We start from the raw sequence: 22,396 nt of genomic DNA on the forward strand, positions 1-22,396 counted from the left end.
TGGCACATATTAACCCCCAAGAAAAAGATGCTACATAATCGATGACTTCTTGGCTGTCTGATTCGGGTGACGGTTGTGCTCTGAAACATGGACCAAGGAACAGACCGAAACCTCTGTTTATTGGTTTTTTCCATCCAACAATATTTTTGGTTATTAATAATTCATTTGCCGACAGAGGGCGCGCGACTGTTGTTGTTCGTTTTTGCGTTCCCTAGAAACCACGCGCAAGCGCACTTTTACAATGAATAAATACCAATCAATTAATTTTGGTGAACAGGTGAATGTGAATTAACGGATTACACTTCTCACTCCCGGATTGAGAGTTTTTACTCGGGTTCTGAAAAGAAAGAATGTTCCAGATGGATAATTGGCTCTGCATATTTCCATTCTTTCGTCTCAAAGGTCGACTGTGCTTGTGGTAGTCAGGTTTTTGCTGAAGAATTGAGGTTTTTGTGCAATCTGTCTCCGCGCTCTCTTCCTCCTCCGTGAAAAAAAGCCGACTGCCTACAAAAATGGTCAAAGGGTTCCTGAAAAGTACCGAGGGTATTTTCCAACTTTCCCCAGGTGTTACTGTTATCGGAAGAGAAAACTGTGACTTAGTGATTGAGGTAAGTTTTGCAATGTTTTCATTCATGTCACTGACGTGACTGAACTGTGAAATATGATAAAATTGAGCACCAGCCATCACTTTTTAAACTGTTTGACTTCAATTGCAAAATTTCATTTACTGAGCATCACAATTTGTGCTCAGATCTCGATATGTATTAATGTTCTCATGATAGGCAATAGCCAGGCAAAAAGGCCCTTATAAATTTTGATGGTCCACTGTTGTTTAAAATTGCTTAATTATTGCTTTTCGTTATTTTAGAAATTTTACTTTTCGTGACTTTGCAGAAAATGTGAAATCTGTGTTCATTAGACATTACCATTACCACCCTGTGCCTATAATTAATTACTCCCCATATTAAATGGCTCAATTGCAGTATACCCCACCACCCCCATGATCAACCTCATAGCCAGGTACAAGTCAAAATGTCACACTCTTCTCAAGGGATTTTCACCTTGTACCCACGTAACCAGTCATTCCAGGGGTCTTTTTTTAGAGTGGCAGGGTAATTACTCCCTAGTGTCTTTAGTTCAGGTAACTTTTGACAATATTTAAGCAAGAAAACAAGAATTTTCTTACGCAATTTCGGCAAAGACAACTGCATCATGCCATTTTGTTTCATGTCTGGTTACCCAACCCAGCCATTGTGGATATACAAAATTTCGTTAAAAAACCTTCATCCAGGTCAAGGAACGAGACTACACTTGCTAATTCGTCTTCGTTCACAGCTCTTGGTCATTTTACCCTATAATTTCCCTCAAAAACCAAAGCCCTGCCCTCTTTCTTTGTGATATAAGGGGGACATCACCACCAACTTACCTCGGTACTGGGGTAAGTTGTTTTGAAATGGTAGACATTGTTTCCTTATAGGAAGAGGGTGCTAAAGGTACTGAACATCAAAATAGTATTACTAGATGACTTTTCAAGTAACTACCTGAGTCAGAGCTGCACAGTGGTCAGTGATGACATTTTCTGAAACCCGGGTGAAATTGTTTCAAAACAAGAATTTTCCTAAATACATGTAGAAATTTTTGAGTGATGAAAGTTTCCGTCATTGTTGTATTAATAAAAACATCTTCATGTTTATTTCTTTGGTACTACCCTTTTTATGTGACAGGAGCAGGATTCTAAATGAAATTCGGTTTTATTCCAATGCATAAAATTAAATCTATTCATTTAGTTCAGGCAGCATCAATGTGTAAGTGCCAACCTCTCATCCTTAAGTAAACATGTTCTTAGAAACCGCTTTTGAAAAAAAATGGTATTGGTGACTGCAGTTACAAAAAGTGTTTTTTCGATGCAGTCACCCACCGTAGAAGTCCAACATGCCATCGTTGAATACAGTGACAGCGAGTCCTGCTTTGTACTGCAAGACCTAAACACGGCACACGGGACGTACGTCAACGACTGCCGGGTACAGAATGCTGCCGTGCGATTGGCTCCGGGGGACATCGTCCGCTTTTCCTACTCAGGAGTGCCGATGGAGCTAGATGTTGAGGATGCACCTCAGGTAAACCCCGTTTCCCCTGACATTGGGACCACACCATTATATGTCTCCTTTGCCTTAGCTCTATCAGTTAAGTCTCATATTTCTTTTTCGCACTTGCCATATTTTTTCTGAGTTGAAACTGTTGATCACAAGTGTCCTTCTGCTCAGTGTACAAGATACAAATTGAGAGATGGACTGAGCCCTTCCTAATGAACATTTAAGACCAACCAGGATATGTCTATTCCATTAATTACAAGCAAGCTACAAACAAGCCAGTCAGTTACCTACTGAATATTCAATTTCATATTTCACTAAGCTGTGTGATGTGATGCGTATTCTGGTGCTATTGTACTCTGGAAAGAATCTGCTGAGCACAGGAAATATTTGCTTAGCAAAGACAGGTTATCCGCCAAGTGCCATGCAAATTGTATTACTTGGTACGTTTTTGCCTGTTTTTGCTTAGCACAACAATTTCCAAAGCAGCTGTATAAACACAGCTGTAAACTGTATTATCTGAATACATCTGTAGGTCACCTACCCACCTGTTCAGCAGCGACCAGCCTGGAGTGCACCACTGCAGGTCATCAACACCCACATTCCCATCTCAGGCCCCACACAGCAGCAGCAACAGCAGCAACTCCCCCACCTTGCCAGTGTCACTGACTCCGCCTACCCGGCTGGAGGCAGCGGCAACCCATCGCAGCTGCCCTTGATCTCTGCGGCTCCGCCCGCTTCCACCCTGCCTCAGTCAGCGTGGGCCACGCCCTCTGTGGCTACCCCCTCTACTACGGCGAACGTGGTCGTCCCAAGACCGCCCAGGCCCAGGCCCAGCAGTGCGGGGACACGGCGGGGCAGTGGAGGTAGTCCAGTCATTGGCGGCAGCCCGACCAACAGCCCTCTGCCCCCAAGAAGAGGTTTGTTGTCAGAAATAATCTCAAACTATTCAGACACAATGTTTTTCCTTTTTTTGTAAAAAAATAGCACATACGTTGTACATTCAGGCTACACTCACACATACTGTCATTTGCAAGGAAACTCCAATGGATCAGTTTTCATTGCAGGACAACTCGGTTGACAAGTGCATATTTCTTTTCAAAGTGATGACAAGTTTTAACTTATTATGCCCTTCTTTATTTTGCTCGTTGTGTAGTAACCAGTGGCTGGGTGAGTACGGCCGGAGCCAGGACAGTGGTCACTTCACAGCAGGGGCCAGGCAGCCCGGTCACTCGGGGATCCCCAGTCAATGAGATGTTGGCACTTCACGAAAAGGTAAGGGGGGGAAGAAATGACCAGTCTATTCCTTTTTCTTGTTTTAAAAAAAAAAGTTCTACATACTTACCAAGTGTGACAGTCCAGAATAGCGCCCTCGGTTGTGACAGTGTTGAAGATTCCTATTAAGTTCTTCATATTCCATTCTTGATACAACCTGTAGCTGTCATTAAACATTGTCACAGGACAAATTTAATATTTATTTCAACTTTGACCTTCTTTGAAAGGCTTCTTCCTGTGGTTTGCACCTTCCATTATACCAGGCAAGATATGGGACGGAGGGGTACCCCCCCCTTACCTGTCCAATCCCCATACATGCTGTAGACTATTGTTACCTAACACATCCCCCCTAGAAGTCTGTAAAGAATTCCTGAGATTCCAATCAAACAATGACCAACACAAAGGTTGGGGGGTTCTCTCCAGCCCACATCTTGCTTCAAATGCCTTCCATACTTGCATTGCCTGGCCTTATAAGCGATTGTCAGTTTTACAAATTCTTCCAAGCAGGCTTGCTGTTTTCATTTGATGAGTCACCTCTGGCTAGAATGATACGTATTTTGTTTTCCTCACGTTAGGAGCAACGTCTTCTCCGCATGGGCGACGAGATCAATCGGCTCGCCGTCTTCGAGGCGGAGTCCCTGCGCAAGGATGGCGTCATCGCCCAGCTGCGGGATGAGATGGAGGCCATGGCGTCTGAGCTGCGGCAGCGCAGCCGGGCGGCAGTAACCACGGGAGGGAGGGATACCGACAGCCACGCGGCAGCCCTGCAGACCCGGGTCAAGGAGTTGGAGGCTGACATCCACGGGAAACAGCTGGAGATCAACGCCCTCAAAGAACAGGTAGGCAGACAGAGCCAGTTAAAACAGCTGCTGCCCAAAAAGAAGCACATCATCTGTCGATCTGGATAATCAGTACGTGTGCACAAATTGGCCCTCTCAGCGAAGTTCGTACATCAACTCACATACATTCTAAACACGTCAGAGCTGATGTGAATTCTGGTGTTTTTATCCCAAATGACCTTGCCTCGTTGAAATACCGGTGAAAGTGACTTTCCGAAGGGAGAAACTCGCATCAGTTCATTGAAGTGATCTTGATGTCATCAAATGCAATTAAGACAGACATAGGACGTAGGCTTACAGTCGACCTGTGTTTCCACTTTTCATTAAAAGTTATGCAAATGCATGCAAACGTAACAAAGAGGTGTTACTGAATGAAGATTGCCAGATACTACGCAGTCTTGACAATGAAAATGAGGACAATCTTAAACTCCCCTGTCTCACATATGTCAGTTGCACGAGAAAGTATTGAGATCTTGTAAATTTTTCTTGAAGATGACCAAGATGCGCCCAGAGAGCTCTGATCCGATGGACAACGTGGCCCACCTGCGGAGCACACTGCTCCAGAAGGAACGGGAGCAAACCTCCCTCAAGCAGGAAATGGAACGGGTCAAGAAGGAGAAGGCCACGGCCAACGGGTTGGTGACCACGCTGCAGCGGGACATGGCCAATCGGGACAATACCATTTGCCGGATGAGGGGGGAGCTGGAGATCGTCAAGCGAGAGCTGCGGGAGAAGGAGGTGTCGCTGTCGGCGATGACGGCCAAGGTGAGTTTCCGAAATCTGTTATTTTCTTATTTTATTTTAGTCTAGTTTAGCAATGGTAGCCTCATCAATTAACAAGAAGCTATTCTCCCTTAGGGTCCCCAGGTTAGATCAAACATCAAAATTACAACAACAAAAAATTCAAATAAAAATGATTTAACATTATGATCACTACAGTCAGAGAAAGAATGGTCCTCATGCAGGTGTGCCTCTTGCCTTTCAATTCCATCTTTGCCAAGGCTTCAGAAATAAGGGGAACAACCCAGGATTTAAAGTTTAATTTTGCAGGGGTGGCTTGAAAATATTATGAACAGAAATGCAAAAGAAATAAAAAAACAAATGGTTTGAAGTGTCTGAGCCAACAATTTTAACTACTTAGTAATCTTCAAAACAGCATTTAATGTTTTATGCACCAATAAACTCAAATTAAAATGCATTTTAAAAGGTCAGTTATTTATTTCTGATGTAATTTTTATCACCATTGGTTTGTCATATAAATGCTGGCGATGGTATCGGAATCACCTTTCTTGTCACTGTTCATTCTGTTGATCTTGCTGCTGCTGTTGCTTGGCATCGTTGCCACTGCCACAGCTGCCGCTGGTGCTACTAACAGTTACCATGGTTACTGAAGGTGCTGCATTCACTGCTGCTGTTGCCACAACTAATCTTTGGCAGCTTCTGCGGTTGCTGTCGACATTGCTGCCTCAGCTGGTAGCAGCAGCGATTGCCGTAAACTGCAGCATCTGTTACTGGAAGAGCTGTTGCAACTGTTGCCATCGGTGCCGCTATCTTCTGCTGTTCGCTGCTGCCAGCACTGTGTTAATAATCGCTGCTCCTGCTTTTGTTGCTGTTCCACTCACTGCTGCGACTAGTTGACGCCGCTGGCGCCATTGCTTTTGTTGCATTCACTGCTGCAGCAGCACTGCCAACTGCAGTGGTTCTCCAGAACCCTTTCCTCACAATCGACCGTTCTGCCAAGACGGCATCCCTCTCGCTCGGGCTGCATCAATATCCCCCCGTCCTTCTCGTCTCAGTTTAAACGTTTCCCCTATCATCACCGTTTCCCAGTTCTCGAGGTTCAGAGAAAACAAAAAGCATGAGGAAGAAATGGCTGTTCGCAACAAGGAGCTCATGAGCCTCAAGCACGTAAGTTTCTCAGAGTGCCGTGTTTCCAACCGTGATGAGTTATCATTAACGCGCATTATTTTCTTGTTCACGTAGTTGATGGATTCGGAGGTTGATAATAGTCGACTCCGAGATGAGCTCTCACACAAGGACCGTGAGGTTCTTAGGAGCACGGATGTAAGTTTGAACATTGTAGAAGGTCACCAGACCTGAGCCTGCAGCCCAGTACATTGTCTTGTGACGTACCACGCTTAGAGCTCTGTAGATCTGTAGATCTCTGTAGACCAACTCTGCAATCCAGACTCTGTTGTCATTCTCGATTGAAGCACTGGCTTTCTTCAGGAAAAAAAAATGGTTGGGTAAACAGAGAGCTGAAGCACTGAGCAGTGTTAGACAATGGAACATTCAGAAAGTTTACAATTAAGTGTTGAAAGGATCATTGGCAGAAGGCTTTTTACCCAGGAAATTAATAAACTAACCAAAAGAGAACAAACAAACATTGTGGAGTTCACATGACAAGAGCAAAACATGCTGTGAAATGATGCTTTCAGACCTACATTTTGGAAGACACTACAAAATAGTAAGTCTGAAATATAAAAAGCGTTTCCCTGGTGACGGTTGCTTAGGAGACGTGACATTTGCCAAAAGGTAAGCTTTACCAAGTCGTCCAATCAAATCAGATTCAGTCTGGGCAACTTCAAGAATGGAAGGTTGTGGATAGATAGAATTTTCTTCAACCTTGCTGCAAAGTTAGTTCAATCTTGAACTTGTCCCCAAATTTGTGTGGTTTTCAAACAAGTGAAAAAGTAGACATTGCTCTTTTTAAAACCATCCTCTAGGTTGAAACTTCAAGTCCATTATTCCATCTTCCTCCATTATAAGTTTGAGGGTTGTTGGTCCCTGAATCACCGAAAATGATATGCCAATGGTCACTGTGTTTCTTTCAATCAAGTGATTTACACCTACCCCATCATGTAAACACCATTTGCTGAGTGCTTCTGTGCATCCCTGCTGAGAGAAGGCATTTACTTGAAAAACTCTCCAGCTGTAAATCTTTTCTTTTTTTTCCAAATTAAATCACCAAGCTTGAAAGCATTTTGACATTACAACAGCTTGTTGCATTGTTGGTCTGTATTATGTCCCATCTCATCCCATGCGTTATATATCCAGCCATCAGCCATTGCTACAAGACTCGCTGAAAGTGGAAGATCATATTTTTTAATGCTTCTATGCATGACCTGCGGAGGGGATACTCTCTTGTTTCATGTCGATTGAAACAGTTTGTGCATGGCTTTGGATGTTCTGCATCAAGAGTGATGTGGTTCACCCAAACAGTACCCTGTCCTTCAATTTCAGTATATATGCACGAAATTATTGATGCAAACACAGATAATTTATTCTGTTTTTAGTATTTTTATAATTAGAAACAGCTTCCAGGTCTTGTATAAGCATTTGCTTATCTAGAATCCTCATATCATTTCTGTTATTTTGACATTAAATTCATGTAAATATTGCATTGAAGATATGGAAATAAAAAAACTTACCTAAGCTAAAACACTGAGAAATTCTCTGTGCAGTTTTGAAATCCGTGCAGTTTTTACCTCTAGCTCCCTAAAAATACTGAGCTAGCGCTTTTTGATAACAAGATTACACGTACTAAGGTTTCCAATTCACATCTACATGTATCCAAATAAAAATCAAGTGTATTTGTTCACATGTCAAGGGAGCTATAGTCAGTGGTAGGTTTCTGTATGTACATGTAAGTATGTCAGTGAAAGTGTTACAGTGCAACAAAAGTATAGGCATTGCCGAGTATTTCAAAATATGACATAGTTCAATCAACAGAGGGTTAAAAAAATACAAGTTATACAGACTTGAATGTAAGGAACAGATTTCTACCCCCCCCCGATTTCCCCCCCGCCCCATTTAGCCGTGGTTACACGTAGTTCCATTAGTAATGTGCGTGTGGGTGTCATTTAGTATTATTTTCCGTTGCATTGATCCATCTTTGGCATACATGTATCCAGGCTTAATGTGCAGAATCGCTTCTTGGTGTTTTCATCTATAGAACCAGAGTGTTTGGTGTTTATGTGGTTTTTCTGCCCAGTGGCTTTCTCAGTCATTTTTAATCGCCGTGTTTGTTGCTTAGCTTTATTTCAGGTTGATATATAAATTTGTAAATGTTATTGTGGAATTTGATAGCCTTTTGAGATTGACCGCTTTCGCTTAATCTGTTTATCCATTTAAAATACAACTTACCGTCTCATGGACACCTGTGGTCACATGTGAGCGTTTAGATTGTAGAATGTTGAATAAATTTCAGTTGGCATAAGATTGTTCAACTGAAATTCCTCATTCAAGCTGTGTGCATTTGGGCTGTGCAACTCAGAGTTTGACACAGACTATTTTGCATTCAGGGTAGTTTGTCTGGCAGTTCATTGTACATAATGCATGTACATTTCTGTAACTCGAGCTCATGGCAAGTTCTACTCTGGTGTCTATAAGACTTGTGGGTTCAGCTGAACCCTGCCACAGGGCACACTTGGGATGATAACTCCCGACATGCTGGGGTAACATATTACAAGACCCAAGGGCAGACAGGTGCATTGTTAACATTTGCAGGTGCCTTTGAAGGTCAAAAGTGCACGACCTGATGCGATGTGCCGCTCCCAAGATCCGGGTTGGTGTGGGTCCAAAGAGAGCTCAGCTAATCATATAAAACAGCAGTCTGTGATGTGGCACAACTCACTTGTTTCATGTAGGAGCAACACAACTTCAATAACTGAGTCTCTTGCTCAAGATTTCGGCGTCGAAACTTTGGTTTGAAAGGCCTCATGTCTTTGATGCAACTTTGATATTATGTTGCTTGGGGCTAATATTTGCATTTTTGTGGTGTGCCATAGAGTTTCACAGACCTCTTATAATGTGTATCTTTCGAGTCATCAATTAAGATTGGGAGCATATTGCATCAGTTATCTCAATTTTATTTTTTCGTCTGTTCATTTCCAGAAACTGCGATCGTCTGAAACTCGAGTGGGTGAGCTGACGCACGAGGTGGAATCGTACAAGCAGGACATTGAGAAGTTAAAGAAACATATCGAGGAAGAAAAAGAGGTATCTAGTGTTTTAAAAATGTACTCCTAAAAAAAAAATTATTGCTTTGAACTGGAAAAAAGTTAAGTCTTTCAAATTATTTCCGTTCAGTTTTGAAGTTACATGAAAGAAGTTGACTGTAATAGTGGTATATTTGCTGAGCAAGGAACATTATTCACTGAGCTAAAAGCAACTTTACAATACAAACTAACCCATAATGTCAGCAGTTGTATAAACGTTTGATTTTTTAAAACAATTTCTTCCTGTAGATGGAGGAGAAGTACAAGTCTGAGCGAGACCATGCCAAGGTCCAGTTTGCCGAGATGCAGCGTCTGGAGAAGACAGCCAAGGCTGACGTCGAGCAAAGTCAGAAAAGGGTAAGAACCCCGAGATTCGGTCGTAGAATCGTCACGACTTCTCTTGGATAATGAACTGACACACCCAGAAATAGCAGCTGCAGACCGAGGATGGCGAAGACTAGAAATTTTGGTTCGGTCAAAATGTTGAAGAAACACCTGACGGTCAAAAAGTCTCCTGCTGTTGACATATCAAGTGAACTGTTCGACTCTTTGAGCTTGGATCAATTTGACTTGGAATTGAGGTCTGGTTTCTGAACTTCTCTCCCCTCAGCTGGAGCGTTTCCGCACCCGCATCATGCAGACCACCTTCTCGGCCCCCGGCTTCAAGATGCCCGACCCAGACACGGAAATCAGCGACGACACCATCGTGGAGACAATGAAGAAGCTGATCGAGGACCGGACGGACGGCAAGAACAAGCTCCGGGAGCTGAAGGAGACCAACAAGAGCCTGGAGGTCTTCAAGAAGGACTCTAAGACCAACTCCAAGACACTGAAGCAACAGATGGTGGCCTTGGAGGTGGGATAACAATTTGAGACAAATAAAGGGGGTAAACAAAGAGGCGACTCAAGTCGTCATCACAGTCAAAAGTCACTGCAAATCAGTCAAACATCGCTGCAAATCAGTCAAAAGTCGCTGCAAATCAGTCAAAAGTCGCTGCAAATCAGTCAAAAGTCGCTGCAAATCAGTCAAAAGTCACTGCAAATCAGTCAAAAGTCGCTGCAAATCAGTCAAAAGTCGCTGCAAATCAGTCAAACGTCGCTGCAAATCAGTCAAAAGTCGCTGCAAATCAGTCAAAAGTCGCTGCAAATCAGTCAAAAGTCGCTGCAAATCAGTCAAAAGTTAATCACAAGTCACTCACAAGTTAATTACAAGTCAGTCACAAGTTAATTACTAGTCAGTCACAAGTTAATTACATGTCAGTCACAAGGAAATCACAAGTCACTCGCAAGTTAATTACAAGTCAGTCACAAGTTAATTACAAGTCAGTCACAAGTTAATTACAAGTCAGTCACAAGTTAATTACAAGTCAGTCACAAGTTAATCACAAGTCACTCACAAGTTAATTACAAGTCAGTCACAAGTTAATCGCAAGTCACTCACAAGTTAATTACAAGTCAGTCACAAGTTAATTACAAGTCAGTCACAAGGAAATCACATGGCATCACAAGTCATTGTAAGTCAGTTGCACGTCAATCATAATATAATCATAATTCAGGGCATGTCAGTCACATGTCATCATAAGTCAATTACAGGTCAGCCGTAAGGCTAGTCTCAAGTCCATCATATGTCATCTCAGAGTTTACGACGGTGAAATCTTTTCCCTCGTCAGAAACGTTTGCAAGAGGGAGGACGGACCTGTGCCCACCTGCGCAATGAAATCAAGCTCCTGTCTTCGGTCACCGTGGACGAGAGCCTTCAAGGCATCAAGGATACAGTCGCCATGATGCTGCAGGATGAGTTGTCATGGCAACAGGAGTACGAGAGCACACTAGAGAAGTGCGGCATTGACACTGGTACACCCGGAAAAGGTGATGTTGACTGTAAATTCTCAACCTCAAGCATTTGGGGTTGGTATTCCAAAACGATAAAAAGTTGCATCTGCTAATTTGTACCCATTCAGTTGCAAAATGGCTGTGTGCCAGTAGCAAGCAAGAGTTCATTTGATGCACATGAGTCATGTAGCTCTGGCACAGTGCTCTCAGCAGTTCAAACACAGTGCATAAGGAACTTAAGCCCATTTGTAGCTATCACTTAAATTCCAACATCAGACAGAAACAAACCACAAACTTTTAAACCCTTTTCGCACAAACATAAAAGATGTCTGCGTGTGGTGCTGATGACAAGACTGATTGAAAAACAAATTTCATCTCCCTCCTCTTTAGGCCTGGCAGCTTTCATCGACGACCTCAAATCCAAGAAGGACAGTGCACAGAAGGTGGCGGCCAGCATTCAGGCCAAGTTTGACCAGCTGGAGAAGACGCTGAAGAGCGAGACTGGGCAGGAGGTCAGCCGGCTCAAGACGGAGTACGAGACCAAGCTGGCCGATGCATTGGAGATAACCAGACTGGAAGGTGAGGGTGGAATTCCTAGTGTTCGAGCAGCTGGACTGGGTCATCGTAAAGACCGGAATCTAAGATGAACCTCTCCACTCTTCGTACTCCAAGATCATCTTTGTACTTATTGGCAGAAATGCTTCTTGTTGGCAAAATTGTTTTGTCTCTGTGAGCTCCACAAATTTGAACCTTTTTTCTCATTCCGTTGGTGTTGAAAGAAATCCACAAACCGCTCCCTGTTCCTTTTGAATCTCCAACAGGCAGGGAATTTCAGGGAAAAAATTCCTTAGTCCGACAGGACCTCTGCCCCTTACTCTCTGGGCACAGAATGAGCTTTGGAACTCTTTCTCGTTTCACTCCACAGCCGAGAAGAAACTACAGACGTCCCTGGAGGAGCTCCGTCAGGAGGAGGCTGGCAAGAGAGAGAACGCAGTCAAAGCTGAGCAGGAGAGGGTCCGACAGCAGGAGGCCAGCTTAGAAGAGCTCAGACAGGTAGGGCTGCGTCCGAATTACTTAGCTGCAGCTTGAAATAACACAAGACTCAATGGGAAACAGCTATGGCCACAACCTCAGATTTGTGTGTAATTTCTAGCCGCAGCCTAGTAATGCGTACATGACCTTAGAGAGAGACAGGGCTGAAGCTGCCAACCCTTGGAATGAGCTTGGGGAGTCTGTTGCTGATTGGGAAAGGCAGAGTTTTAAAAACAGACAGGGTAAAATCAGATGAAGTTCAGATGTCTTCTTTGGCTTCAGTAAAATAACACCTTAGTTGTTTTTTTCCTCTCTGTTTGAAATGACAATAAGGATTTCTTCTTCAACAAAACAGTTTGGGGAACTTGGCTTTCTAACATAATAAAGTCAAGTATATTCTCCAGAATTACTCGATGATGTTTCCTCCCACACATCTCCAGTTCTTTGATAAATGTGATAACTACTTGCGAAGATTGAGGCAAAGGTTTTTAGGTAGCCATCACGTCCTCAACTCATTTCTTGTTCCAGAACTTTCACTGCATGTTCAGTGAGTCATTTCTTGTTCCAGAACTTTCACTGCATTGTTCCAGAACTTTCACTGCATGCTCAGTGAGTCATTTCTTGTTCCAGAACTTTCACTGCATGCTCAGTGAGTCATTTCTTGTTCCAGAACTTTCACTGCATTCGCGTTGTATCTCTGTGAAGCTGTAGTATTAATGCTTTATTTGACAGGCCCTGACACAGAAGAATTCCAACGCAGAAAGGTTGCAAACCCTGCAGAAGCAGCTTCAGACGAAAGAAAAGGAGTTTGCCGTGACAGAAGTAAGTCAATTCTATTGGTAGCCACAGCTTACAAAAGGGTTTGTTACAATGGAACCATTTACACAGTTCATAATGGGCATTTTTCAATTGTATTGATAAGACGTGAGACTATTGCACGACTTTAATGTAAGAAATCTGGCATGCTGCTTGATATGCGCATTTAATCCACAATCCTTTACGAGTCAGTGTAGAGCATCATGATCATTTTTCGCTGTGGAGAAAGTAAAGCACGACTTGATCGCTATGTTGATAGAGGGCCATAAAGCCATTCTGTTGGTCTTGGGTTCTACTCCTGGCAGGGCTGCTTTTTGTATCTGTCTTTTAAAAAATCCTCTAATCCTACAGGAGAAGCTCAAGGCAGACCTGGCCATGTTGCGCGATAAGCACCAATCGGAGGTTGGCTCCTTACGTGACAAGATGGCGGCCTCGGAGGACCAGCACAGGAAGGAGACAGCAGCCTTGCGGGAACAGGTCAAGCAGCACGCGCTGACCATCAGCAGCCTGGAGGAGCGGGTGGTCCGGTCAGGCAAGGACCTGGCCACGGGACAGGCCAAGGTGCTGGAACTGCAGCAGAAGTTGGCCGGTGAGGAATACAGTTAAATGGAGGAAATTTCTGAAAATTATATAGTAGTGCATATTGGTTGGAATTAAAAAAATGTAAATACGTTAACCCTAACCTTCCCCAACCACACAGAATTAAACAGTAGTAAAGTGTTTAATTCTGTGGGGATAGGTCTGGTAGGCCCATAACAGCTGGCTTTTGCATTTGGTTTGGCATACCTCAGAAAAGCAAAGTCCAACAGCCTCTGTGCACAAAGTCTCATATGGGTGTTTGTGTGAATGGGGAAGGTTAGGGCCAACGACCCTTGGGGGGTTAGGGTTAAAGAGAAGTAGCAGTGTACCAGTGTACCCTCAGTCCTTGACTATGTTGACTAGTGTTGTTGTTGTTGAGACTGTCACAAGACCAGACACAACACCTGTCACAAAACTGGGGCTAATTTCATAGAGCTGCTTAAGTGCAAAATTTGCTTAAGGGGGAAAAAAATTTCCTTAGTAAACAAGGGTACCAGCTAAAACTCTATCTGATTGTCATGCAAACCAAAAAACAGCTAAATACAATCCCAAAACAATAAACATCATATGGAGTTTTGGCTGGTTACCTGATTTATTAAGCAAGGTTTTCTCGCGCTTAAGCAAATTTTGTGCTGAAGCAGCTCTATGAAATTTGCGCCTAGTCCGAGGTGATGGGTTGATAGTCACAGTTGATTTGAATAGTTCATGACTTGAATTGAGATTGGAGGTGTTGTCTTGGTCTTGGGATGGTCTTAAGAGGTTTTTCTATCTGTGACAAGAAAAGTTAAGAGTGTATTGTACGGGCCTGCAGATAGCTGTCACTTCTAGGGAGCACAGTGCCTTCAGTCAGCTTTGCATTTACCGAATGCTCCCTTGGAGCTGGTCCATGGTTCTAATCTCCTTGATTGTGAATGACTAATGCCGTGTCTATTCATATCTTACTATTTCTAGACTTATAACCATTCAAGTATAAAGTTGACAAAGTTTTTTTATCTGCCCTGCCCAGAACAAACCAAGAAGGCCCAGGAGATGATGTTGAAGTACCAGCAGCAGGCCAGCAAGCCGGAGCTACCTCCCAAACCGGTCATTGTGCAGCAGCCTGCAGCTGACATCCAGGGCATGGAGCAGCTGATCGCCTTACTCAAGTAGGTCAAGTCTCAGGCACTGCCCTTTGTCATGAATATTCAAACCGAGTGGATAATTATTCATTAATGAAATGGTCGGTACAAAAGACACAGAAAGATATGTATGTCAGTGTAGTGGGTGTGTGACCAGATCCAGGACCGTCACTGTGTGGACCCATGTAGAAATTCATGTCGCTATTAAACAGACTGGTGCGACTAGATACAGGACTGTCACTGTGTGGACCCACAGAGAAAGACCCGCCAATAACTGTGTCATTGATGAAATGGTTGGTAAAAAAGACCTTGGTAACATATTAGTACTTCAGATTTGTTCTGTTTTAGGTCAAGATTGTATAAAGCAAAAAAGTAATTTTAAAATGAGGGGTTTGTCGGCCAAATAATAAATTTCATTGGTGTTTGTTATAGTTTTGTTTCCTCCGCCTTGTTGGTCTTGTCATATGGGATTATATAGGGATGATTGTGTCCCTAAAATAATTACCTTTGTTTATATTTGCCTTTTTGAAAACAAAGACATTATAACAAACAAATTCAGCATCTTAGTCAGCATCCGAACCCTGTGTCTAGAGCTAGGCGCGGCCCTAGCCCTACAGCTCTTCACCGATTGCCGGTATAAAGCACATGCTGACAATCAAGCCGTAGCTCTGGAAGACCACTTGTGGACACAACCTCATCGTCCTCTTCCTATATTTTGTTCCTGTTGAAGGAAAGAGAATGCCAATATGAAGAAGGAGCTGCAGGACCAGCAGGATGTGATCCTGGGCCTGCGGCGGGACCTGGCCGGTGCCGCCGCCCGGCTGTCGGACATGACGGGCGAGCTGAACGAGCGGCAGAAGGAAGAGCTGGAGGACAGTCGCCTGCAGGTGCGAGAGCAGGAGGCGGAGCTGACCACCCAGCGCCAGCAGCTGGTCAAGCTGTCGGAGCTGGTGGACAAGAAGACGGCCGAGATGGAGCGATTGGTCAAGGACCTGGCGTGAGTCGGGCTTCCCATTTTCGGGGGATTGTGTTGTTAAGTTTTGTGGTCTTTGTGGTGAAAGTCTTGAATCGTTTTGGTCAAACCCCATGTTCTAAATCTTCTCAGTAAACGTTTCTCAAGTTCCAAACCCTTCTTCCCTGTCTCTATTCCCCGTGGTCCAGTTCAAAGTCTTCGCAGTCAGTTCTCAGGTATTTGTGGCCACGTCCAAAAGCTTGATGTCAACTCACAGCTTCTGTGACCAGTACCTTACACTTGACCACCAGAGAGTCTGAGTAATCAAGTTTCTCATGTATCAAGTACCAAGTGTCTCATGAGGCTTTTTAGTGAGATCATTGAGTAATATTGCTTCTCTGTCTTCAAGGCAAACTTTTGCCAGCGTTTATCATATCTGACGGAACCTCTGCTTTATTTTCCCCAGCAATTCAAGCAACTTTCCTTTGTAACACAGAATTATTTAAGTCTTCACTACTAACTGTATGGTCTCCCATCCTCCAGCGCCCAGAAAGAGTTGGTCTCCAAACACAAGCAGGACTCTCTGATGAAGGGAGACGAGCTGGCCAAGCTGCAGGTCCAGCTGGGCCACGAGCAGGAGAACAGTAAGCGTGCCCTGGAGCAGGTGCAGCAAGAGGTGAGTGGGCTGTGACTCGGGGGCTGGCCTCGACGCCTCAATCTGCTTGGCACAGCAACAATTATCGCTGGGTATGCGCACAGGTTTATTCACGTCTGGCATGGGATGCGCTGAACACACTCGAGTAGTTTCTTTTGGAATGTACTGTCTTCGCATGTACACCGTGCATGTGAATGAGCTTGATTGAAAATACTCCCACCGGTCCGTCTCATCTGCGCCGATGAGGGAATGCATCAAGGTCAGGTGGAAAGAGCAATTTGTAATGTAGTGTGCCACCAAGAGTTCAGCGCGCGATGGGCCATTTTCGCAGCCCGTGATTGGAAATTGATAGCCATACAATGTCTCTTTTGCATAACGACGAGGCACTTTTGTCAGTGTTTGTTCTGTCTCTTGTAGGGCATGATAACCAGCGAGATGTCGGCCATTGGAGCCCAGTGCCGGGGTGAGAGACATGAGCAGGTGATCGCAAGGCAGCGAGAGGCACTGGCAGAACTACGATCGCGCATCAAAGGCATGGAGTCCAACCGACCGCCGTGTATGTTCAGTTTCCTTTTGTGCTTAACATGCTGAAACTAACGGGGACGTTGTACAAATAATTTCCTGTCGTAATTTGTCCTGTCCAATCCAGAAATGTTTAGGAAAGGCCTGGAACTCGGATTATGCCAAATGAAATGTACATTTTTTTTTGCTGTCGGATGCTCATTTTTTTTTCTGTTTTTGTGACCCGAAATGTCGGAACTGGATTGTAAACATTTCAGTCCATCATTGTCTCAAAGGGTTTTGTGGCGCTTGACAAATTATTCAAAGCACAATGTACAACCAAATACTGGAGCAGGCAATTTCTCTGTTTTCATTTTCTATTGATTGCCAAGGATGCTTTTTTTTTCAAAAATTAAAAGCTGTGTCTATATTTTGCCAATTGCCTCGACCTGTCTGTTACTTGACAACACGTCGTATTCATCGGATTTTACCAGCTTGAAGATTTGTTTAATTACATCTCATTGAGCAGGGATAATAGTGTCATAGTGCCTTGATCACCAGTGCTGGTTTTATCCACCTACCTAATGAGCTGATGTATGTTGAATTGACCTGACTGGCTGTGATCTTGTCTCCAGTGCCCACCCAGGACCAGGCCCTGCAGCAGGTCATCCTCCTCAAGAAGGAGCTGGCCGAGATGCGAGCCAAGCAGGCCCAGATCATGGACCAGAGCCAGGGGGCCGGGGCTAACCCGGAGGCAGTGCTGGAGCGGGAGGTGGCCAAGGCCCGGGGCCAGATCTCCACGGCCTCCTCAGACGCGGCCATCGAGCGGAGTGCCCGCATCGAGATGCAGCAGGGCCTGGAGGTCAGCGAGCAGTCGGTGAGTTGTCGCACAATCTCAGTTGCTTGGTGATGGAAATAGGATGATGTTGAAAAAAATTGAAGAAAAAGAAGAGCGACGAAGAAATGAAGCATCGTTGCCATTTTTGACACTTGTCCATGTGCAGTAGACATACATAAATATTCAGGATGTACCCTTGCCAGTAAACACCAAGGGAAAAATTTCATTTGTTAAAAGTTTTGACCGGGTTGTAGGGTTTTATGTTTGTGACTCCAGAATGACCCAGAATAACCATTGTTCAGTTTTTGTTCGCCTCATATGGAATAATTTTGTTGTCTCAAGCTAACCTTGTGACTGCCTCCCTTGTTGACTCCCCACTCAGTACCTCAAGCTGGCCCAGTCGGTGGCCAACCTCCTGAGCCTAGGTGAGGTGGCTGGCCAGGACACCATGGGCCACCTGCCGAGGGACGAGCGGGACCGTCTGGCCGATGAGCGAAGCGACACCCTGGAGTTGATCACCAGCCGGCTGCGTACGCTCAACCAGCGGCTGGAACGCAAGGACGAGCTGCTGCGCGACTACGAGAAGGACCTGGAGAAGCTGCGATTGGCCGAGCGGCTGGCCAATGAGAAGGCGGCGCAGGTGGAAGCACTCGCTGTAAGTTGACAAATTCACCTCTACCAGTATCTACTCATGACGTCTGTATGCCCGTGTCATTTGAAAATTTAAGGATACTTTGTCAACAAAATAGGCAAGATTTTCACCCAAGAATTGAAAATTGAATATTTTGGGTTCATTTTTTTGTGGATACAGAATGATCTTCGGGGCAGAACAGAAGAGGCGCACTACCTCCGAGAGACATTGCGGCGAACGAGAGAGGGGCTTGACCAAGAGAAGAGGCTAAATCGAGCCATCAAGAGCAAAAAGGTAAGGCCAAGACCAAACGCCCAAAATACTGAAAAGAAAAGGGTGGATTGTCATTCATTCTTTGCAAGAAGACAGGAAGGCTTTTAACTTAAATTAAAAACTCGTGCCAACTTTTTTGGAATTCAAAGGGAAATTATCGCCTTTATAAGTGGCATAGGTGGAGTTGATGTAGGTGAGCATGTTTTTTCATTGACAGACATTCCACTTGGAGAACGACGACAAAAACAACAAGCAGTCATGGCCAAAGCATAATTGCTACGTGGACGAAGGAGCTAAGATGAAGGTAGGTGGATTCAACATCTGAGTCAAGCCACGATGAGGTCCATAAGCTCGTTTACAATGACCAGAAAAACCTGCCTAGCGAATCGTAACGAAAACTGGTTCTGCCCTGCTTCCTTCTAACAATAAATATTAGCCTGGGCAGGAAACCAGTCTGCTTCACTCTTGTCGCCTGGCAAAAAGATCTGCGCCCCCCCTCCATTTTGCTTTGTGCTTAAAAATCCGACAAATGAAACCGCATGTGCATTGTGGAGAGATGCACCCAAGTTGCTACGATGCTATTGAAAGTTCTCAGATTAAAATGGATCACCTGTGGCTTTTTCTGTTTCCATTTCCAGAAAGATGCCAAGAAGAAGACACAGAAAGAGAAGATACTTCGGAAGAACTACGAACTAGAGAGTCTCAAAGCTGTAAGTCTAAAGATTATGTTTGTTAAAGTGCATTAGTTTGGTTCATTACCCAATGCACCTGTTACGATGTGAAAGCAGCGTATCTCATGATCTCAAACTTTTTCCTAATATGTATAAGTAGAGCTAGGATCAAATGTAGAGGAAAAATCTAAGGGGCCTCATTTCTTCACCTAGTGGCTTTATCTGTCGAGAGGAAAGCTCCATTTCCGGGGGGGGGTTGCTGAGTGCCCCTCCCCCATGGTTACCCCCTCCCCCTGTGTTGTACCACTGAAGATAAGCACATTTGGAGAGATTCTTTTTTCATATGTAGTAAGTCATTGTGCAGGGAAAGGCGATTATCCATTCACATCAACTGACAAAACAGTGCAGTGAGTGGGCTTAAACTGAATATCATGTACTTTTTTTTCCGTTTGCCAGGAGTTGAGCGAGAAGGACCAGCAGCTGTGCGAGACTACGGCCAAGCTCATCAATTTGGAGCATGCTGTGGTGAGTGGAGTGGGGGGAGTTACAAACCCTTATGAATATTCAACAGATCATGTCTGGCCCCCACCCCTCTCATATTCATGCAACAAGACTATTTATTTGGTTGGTCCCAGACCCCAAAACTGCCATATGCAGTAATCACAAATCAGTTTGCTGGCCTGAGAAAATCAGGGAAAATGCCCAGAATTCTTCAAGATCCACAAGACAGACATCCAATTGTGGCTTGGGCTGCCACTCACCACATTCCTTGTCCACATTTTGGAGTGACCCAGTGACTTTGAGGCTAGCTTTTCCTGTGAAGATGATCTCTCCCCAAGTAGTCCAGAATCTGATTGGCACTTTGGAAAGAGATGTCTTCACTCAGGAGCCTTCTCATATTGATTGCCGGTCTTGCTGGTGCCCACAGTTGAGGCTTATGACCTGATAAAGCACCTCAGGGAACTTTGTTGCCTTGGGAAAATTTAATGAGATTGTTTAGATGGCTTCCTTGGGGAAAAAGGTCTATTTTAGGCTGCCGGCCAGCTAGATGTTAAAAAAAAAAATTTTTTCTCTTTCCTCTGCAGGCCATAAGCTGAGCCATAGGGCTAAACCAAGTTTGGACCATTCCACTTCATGAAATAGGGGGAAATGATAGGAATACCAAAGCAGGGACTAACGAGTATTATCAGCAAATGCACAAAGCTTCAATAATTTGTAAATATCTCAAATTTTTAGTGAGCAATATAAGAAATTGTGTGACATGTTCTGCGTCGTAAAGTTATTTTCTGGTCTTAAAAAATCAGCCACCTCTTTTTACGTCCTGCGAATGTTCATTAGAAGTGACAAATGCTGGAGTTCAATATTATCGTAGGCTGGGATACCTGGGGAAATGTTAAGGTTTTTTCTAAGGAGTTGCATGGGGTGTTTAAAGTAGTTGCTGAATGTTTTGAATGAAATTCTAATAGAATAAATAATTGCATGCCTTGCGTTTGCGCAAATATGTAAATAAGTATGAATCAGATAGGTAAAATTATTTGTGCAGAAAATCAAATTTTAATGATGTATGTGATTTTTTATGTAAACCTCAAATTTCAAAAAGCCAAAAAAGTATTTCTAGTATTCCTTGGACTGTATTTGGTTGATTGAAAAGACAGTAATGTCAGTTATGTGAGGTGTAAAAATCCTATAATTGCATCAGAATTCATAAGGTTCCCGAGGTAATTTTCTTTTTTGTCTGAATCTGTCTAAATCATGTTGGTTACAGACGTGATCTCTTGTGGACAAAACCCTACGCAAAGAAATCAACGTAGAATTCTGTTAAAACGAATAACTGGCATTGAGCTTGAAAAGTTGTCACCTAAAAAGAAATCAATTTGGCGTGCAGCCGTGGATTTGATGCAATAAGTAGAGACATTGAAATACGCTATACTTTATAGCAACCATTGGTTTCGACGTTTTCTTTCGACAGGCTGAAGTGTTGTAACATAATCTTGAATTTTCCTTTGTAAATAATACCTTAAGAGACGTGATGTAATTCCCCAAATTGTAAAGTTTATTTTAATGAAGTTGGAATTTTTAACACATTGCTTTGTGTTATGGAGCAAAAATCTAAGCTGTTTATGCCGTCACAATTTTTGTAGGGCCCTCCTTTGGCCAGTGTCGGTGAAAAAGTCCAGTCATTCAACTATGATAGACCAACAATGTTAGGCTGTATTATTTTTCTCTTTTGGATTACGGATTCGCCAAAAAATTCGTGGGCGATCCAGGGCGCAAACATGATTATTATAGTGTTATTTAATGATTAAAAAGCTTTGAAATATGCCCTCATAATTACCAAACAGCCAGAAAGTGTCGGTCTCTTTCAAGTTTGGCCCAGAAGCCAATGTCGTAGTTTGCCAGCCGTTGCTTACGGCAGTAGCTGACCTTGATTTGGAAGTAAATTTCATTTTGATTTTTATTCCATCCTGCAACGTTGCATCCTGGAATGAAGAATCTGTAATCCGAAACATAAAACTCGTGGCCTTCCACAAAAAAGCATCGCTATTTTCGCTGTTTGGCATTTGGTAGGAGGGCATTAATTGTTCATTTTCATTGTGTTGCAACTTGGCTGTCCCATAGATGGAAATAACGTTCTACTGAGGACGTCATCATGGGTCGACTTCGACAACCCGACCAGACGATTGACTGTAAAGGCTGACGGACACTCTGCGAGGCTTGAATTTTTTGAAGCGATTTATCGCTGCCGCAAATGTGCACGTGTTCCCCAAGGCCGGACTGGACAAAATAAAGTCGTTGTATATCAGCTTTCAGATCTATTTTAAATAGTGCAATTTGTACGAAAATGTGAGATTAGTGTTTACATGTATACACCGCCTATTCGCGATGTCAATAAAAATGCTGACATTGATCTGGGTTTGGAGTTCGACGGTTCCTTTTTTTTTGTAATCGGGTCTCATCCCATTAAAATATCTGAGTTGCAAGCAAACAGTCCATTTCAGAGCTGGAACCCAAAGTTTGGACCTATCAATATCCACAAATACTGGAGAAGGTTCACACTGTAAAGACGTTGGGCAAAGAAGTTTGGTAAATTTATTTGGCAAAGTGGATATTTACACCAGTTTAGGCCAAAAGCTGATCAAAATATGCCCAAACGGTGTAGATGTTAAAAGACACCAAGTGATGCCTAATTTTACGTGTCTACGATCGACCTCCCTACAAAGGTCGCACCGTGACAACGGAACATCCCCCGGTTGGTATAGGTTCAACAGCCATTCAGCCCCACCTACAGCCAA

The 22,396-nt window shown here is 43.7% G+C and overlaps 1 protein-coding gene across 3 annotated transcripts; it reads left to right on the top strand.

The window, feature by feature from the left end:
* The first annotated feature begins 249 nt into the window (after positions 1 to 249).
* LOC110979105 (forkhead-associated domain-containing protein 1-like) lies at positions 250 to 21,598 on the top strand. Of its 3 annotated transcripts, none has more exons than XM_022234643.2 (26): positions 250 to 608; positions 1,911 to 2,117; positions 2,626 to 3,010; positions 3,247 to 3,365; positions 3,941 to 4,204; positions 4,697 to 4,969; positions 6,035 to 6,112; positions 9,101 to 9,205; positions 9,454 to 9,561; positions 9,815 to 10,060; positions 10,875 to 11,073; positions 11,428 to 11,616; positions 11,963 to 12,090; positions 12,802 to 12,891; positions 13,237 to 13,474; positions 14,471 to 14,609; positions 15,313 to 15,579; positions 16,078 to 16,210; positions 16,607 to 16,745; positions 17,326 to 17,567; positions 17,911 to 18,183; positions 18,340 to 18,453; positions 18,650 to 18,736; positions 19,071 to 19,142; positions 19,560 to 19,628; positions 20,189 to 21,598. In XM_022234643.2, exons 1-26 carry the CDS (start codon positions 513 to 515, stop codon positions 20,198 to 20,200), a joined length of 4,272 nt encoding a protein of 1,423 aa, XP_022090335.2. In that variant the 5' UTR covers positions 250 to 512; the 3' UTR covers positions 20,201 to 21,598. The 3 variants fall into 3 exon arrangements, with proteins under 3 accessions (XP_022090335.2, XP_022090334.2, XP_022090336.2); XM_022234642.2 differs by lacking the exon at positions 6,035 to 6,112 and adding an exon at positions 6,188 to 6,268; XM_022234644.2 differs by lacking the exon at positions 6,035 to 6,112.
* Positions 21,599 to 22,396: the final 798 nt, after the last annotated feature.

The sequence above is a fragment of the Acanthaster planci genome, linkage group LG16, assembly GCF_054643075.1.
Source record: "Acanthaster planci isolate LZ-2023a linkage group LG16, COTS_SCS, whole genome shotgun sequence".
Taxonomy (NCBI): domain Eukaryota; kingdom Metazoa; phylum Echinodermata; class Asteroidea; order Valvatida; family Acanthasteridae; genus Acanthaster; species Acanthaster planci.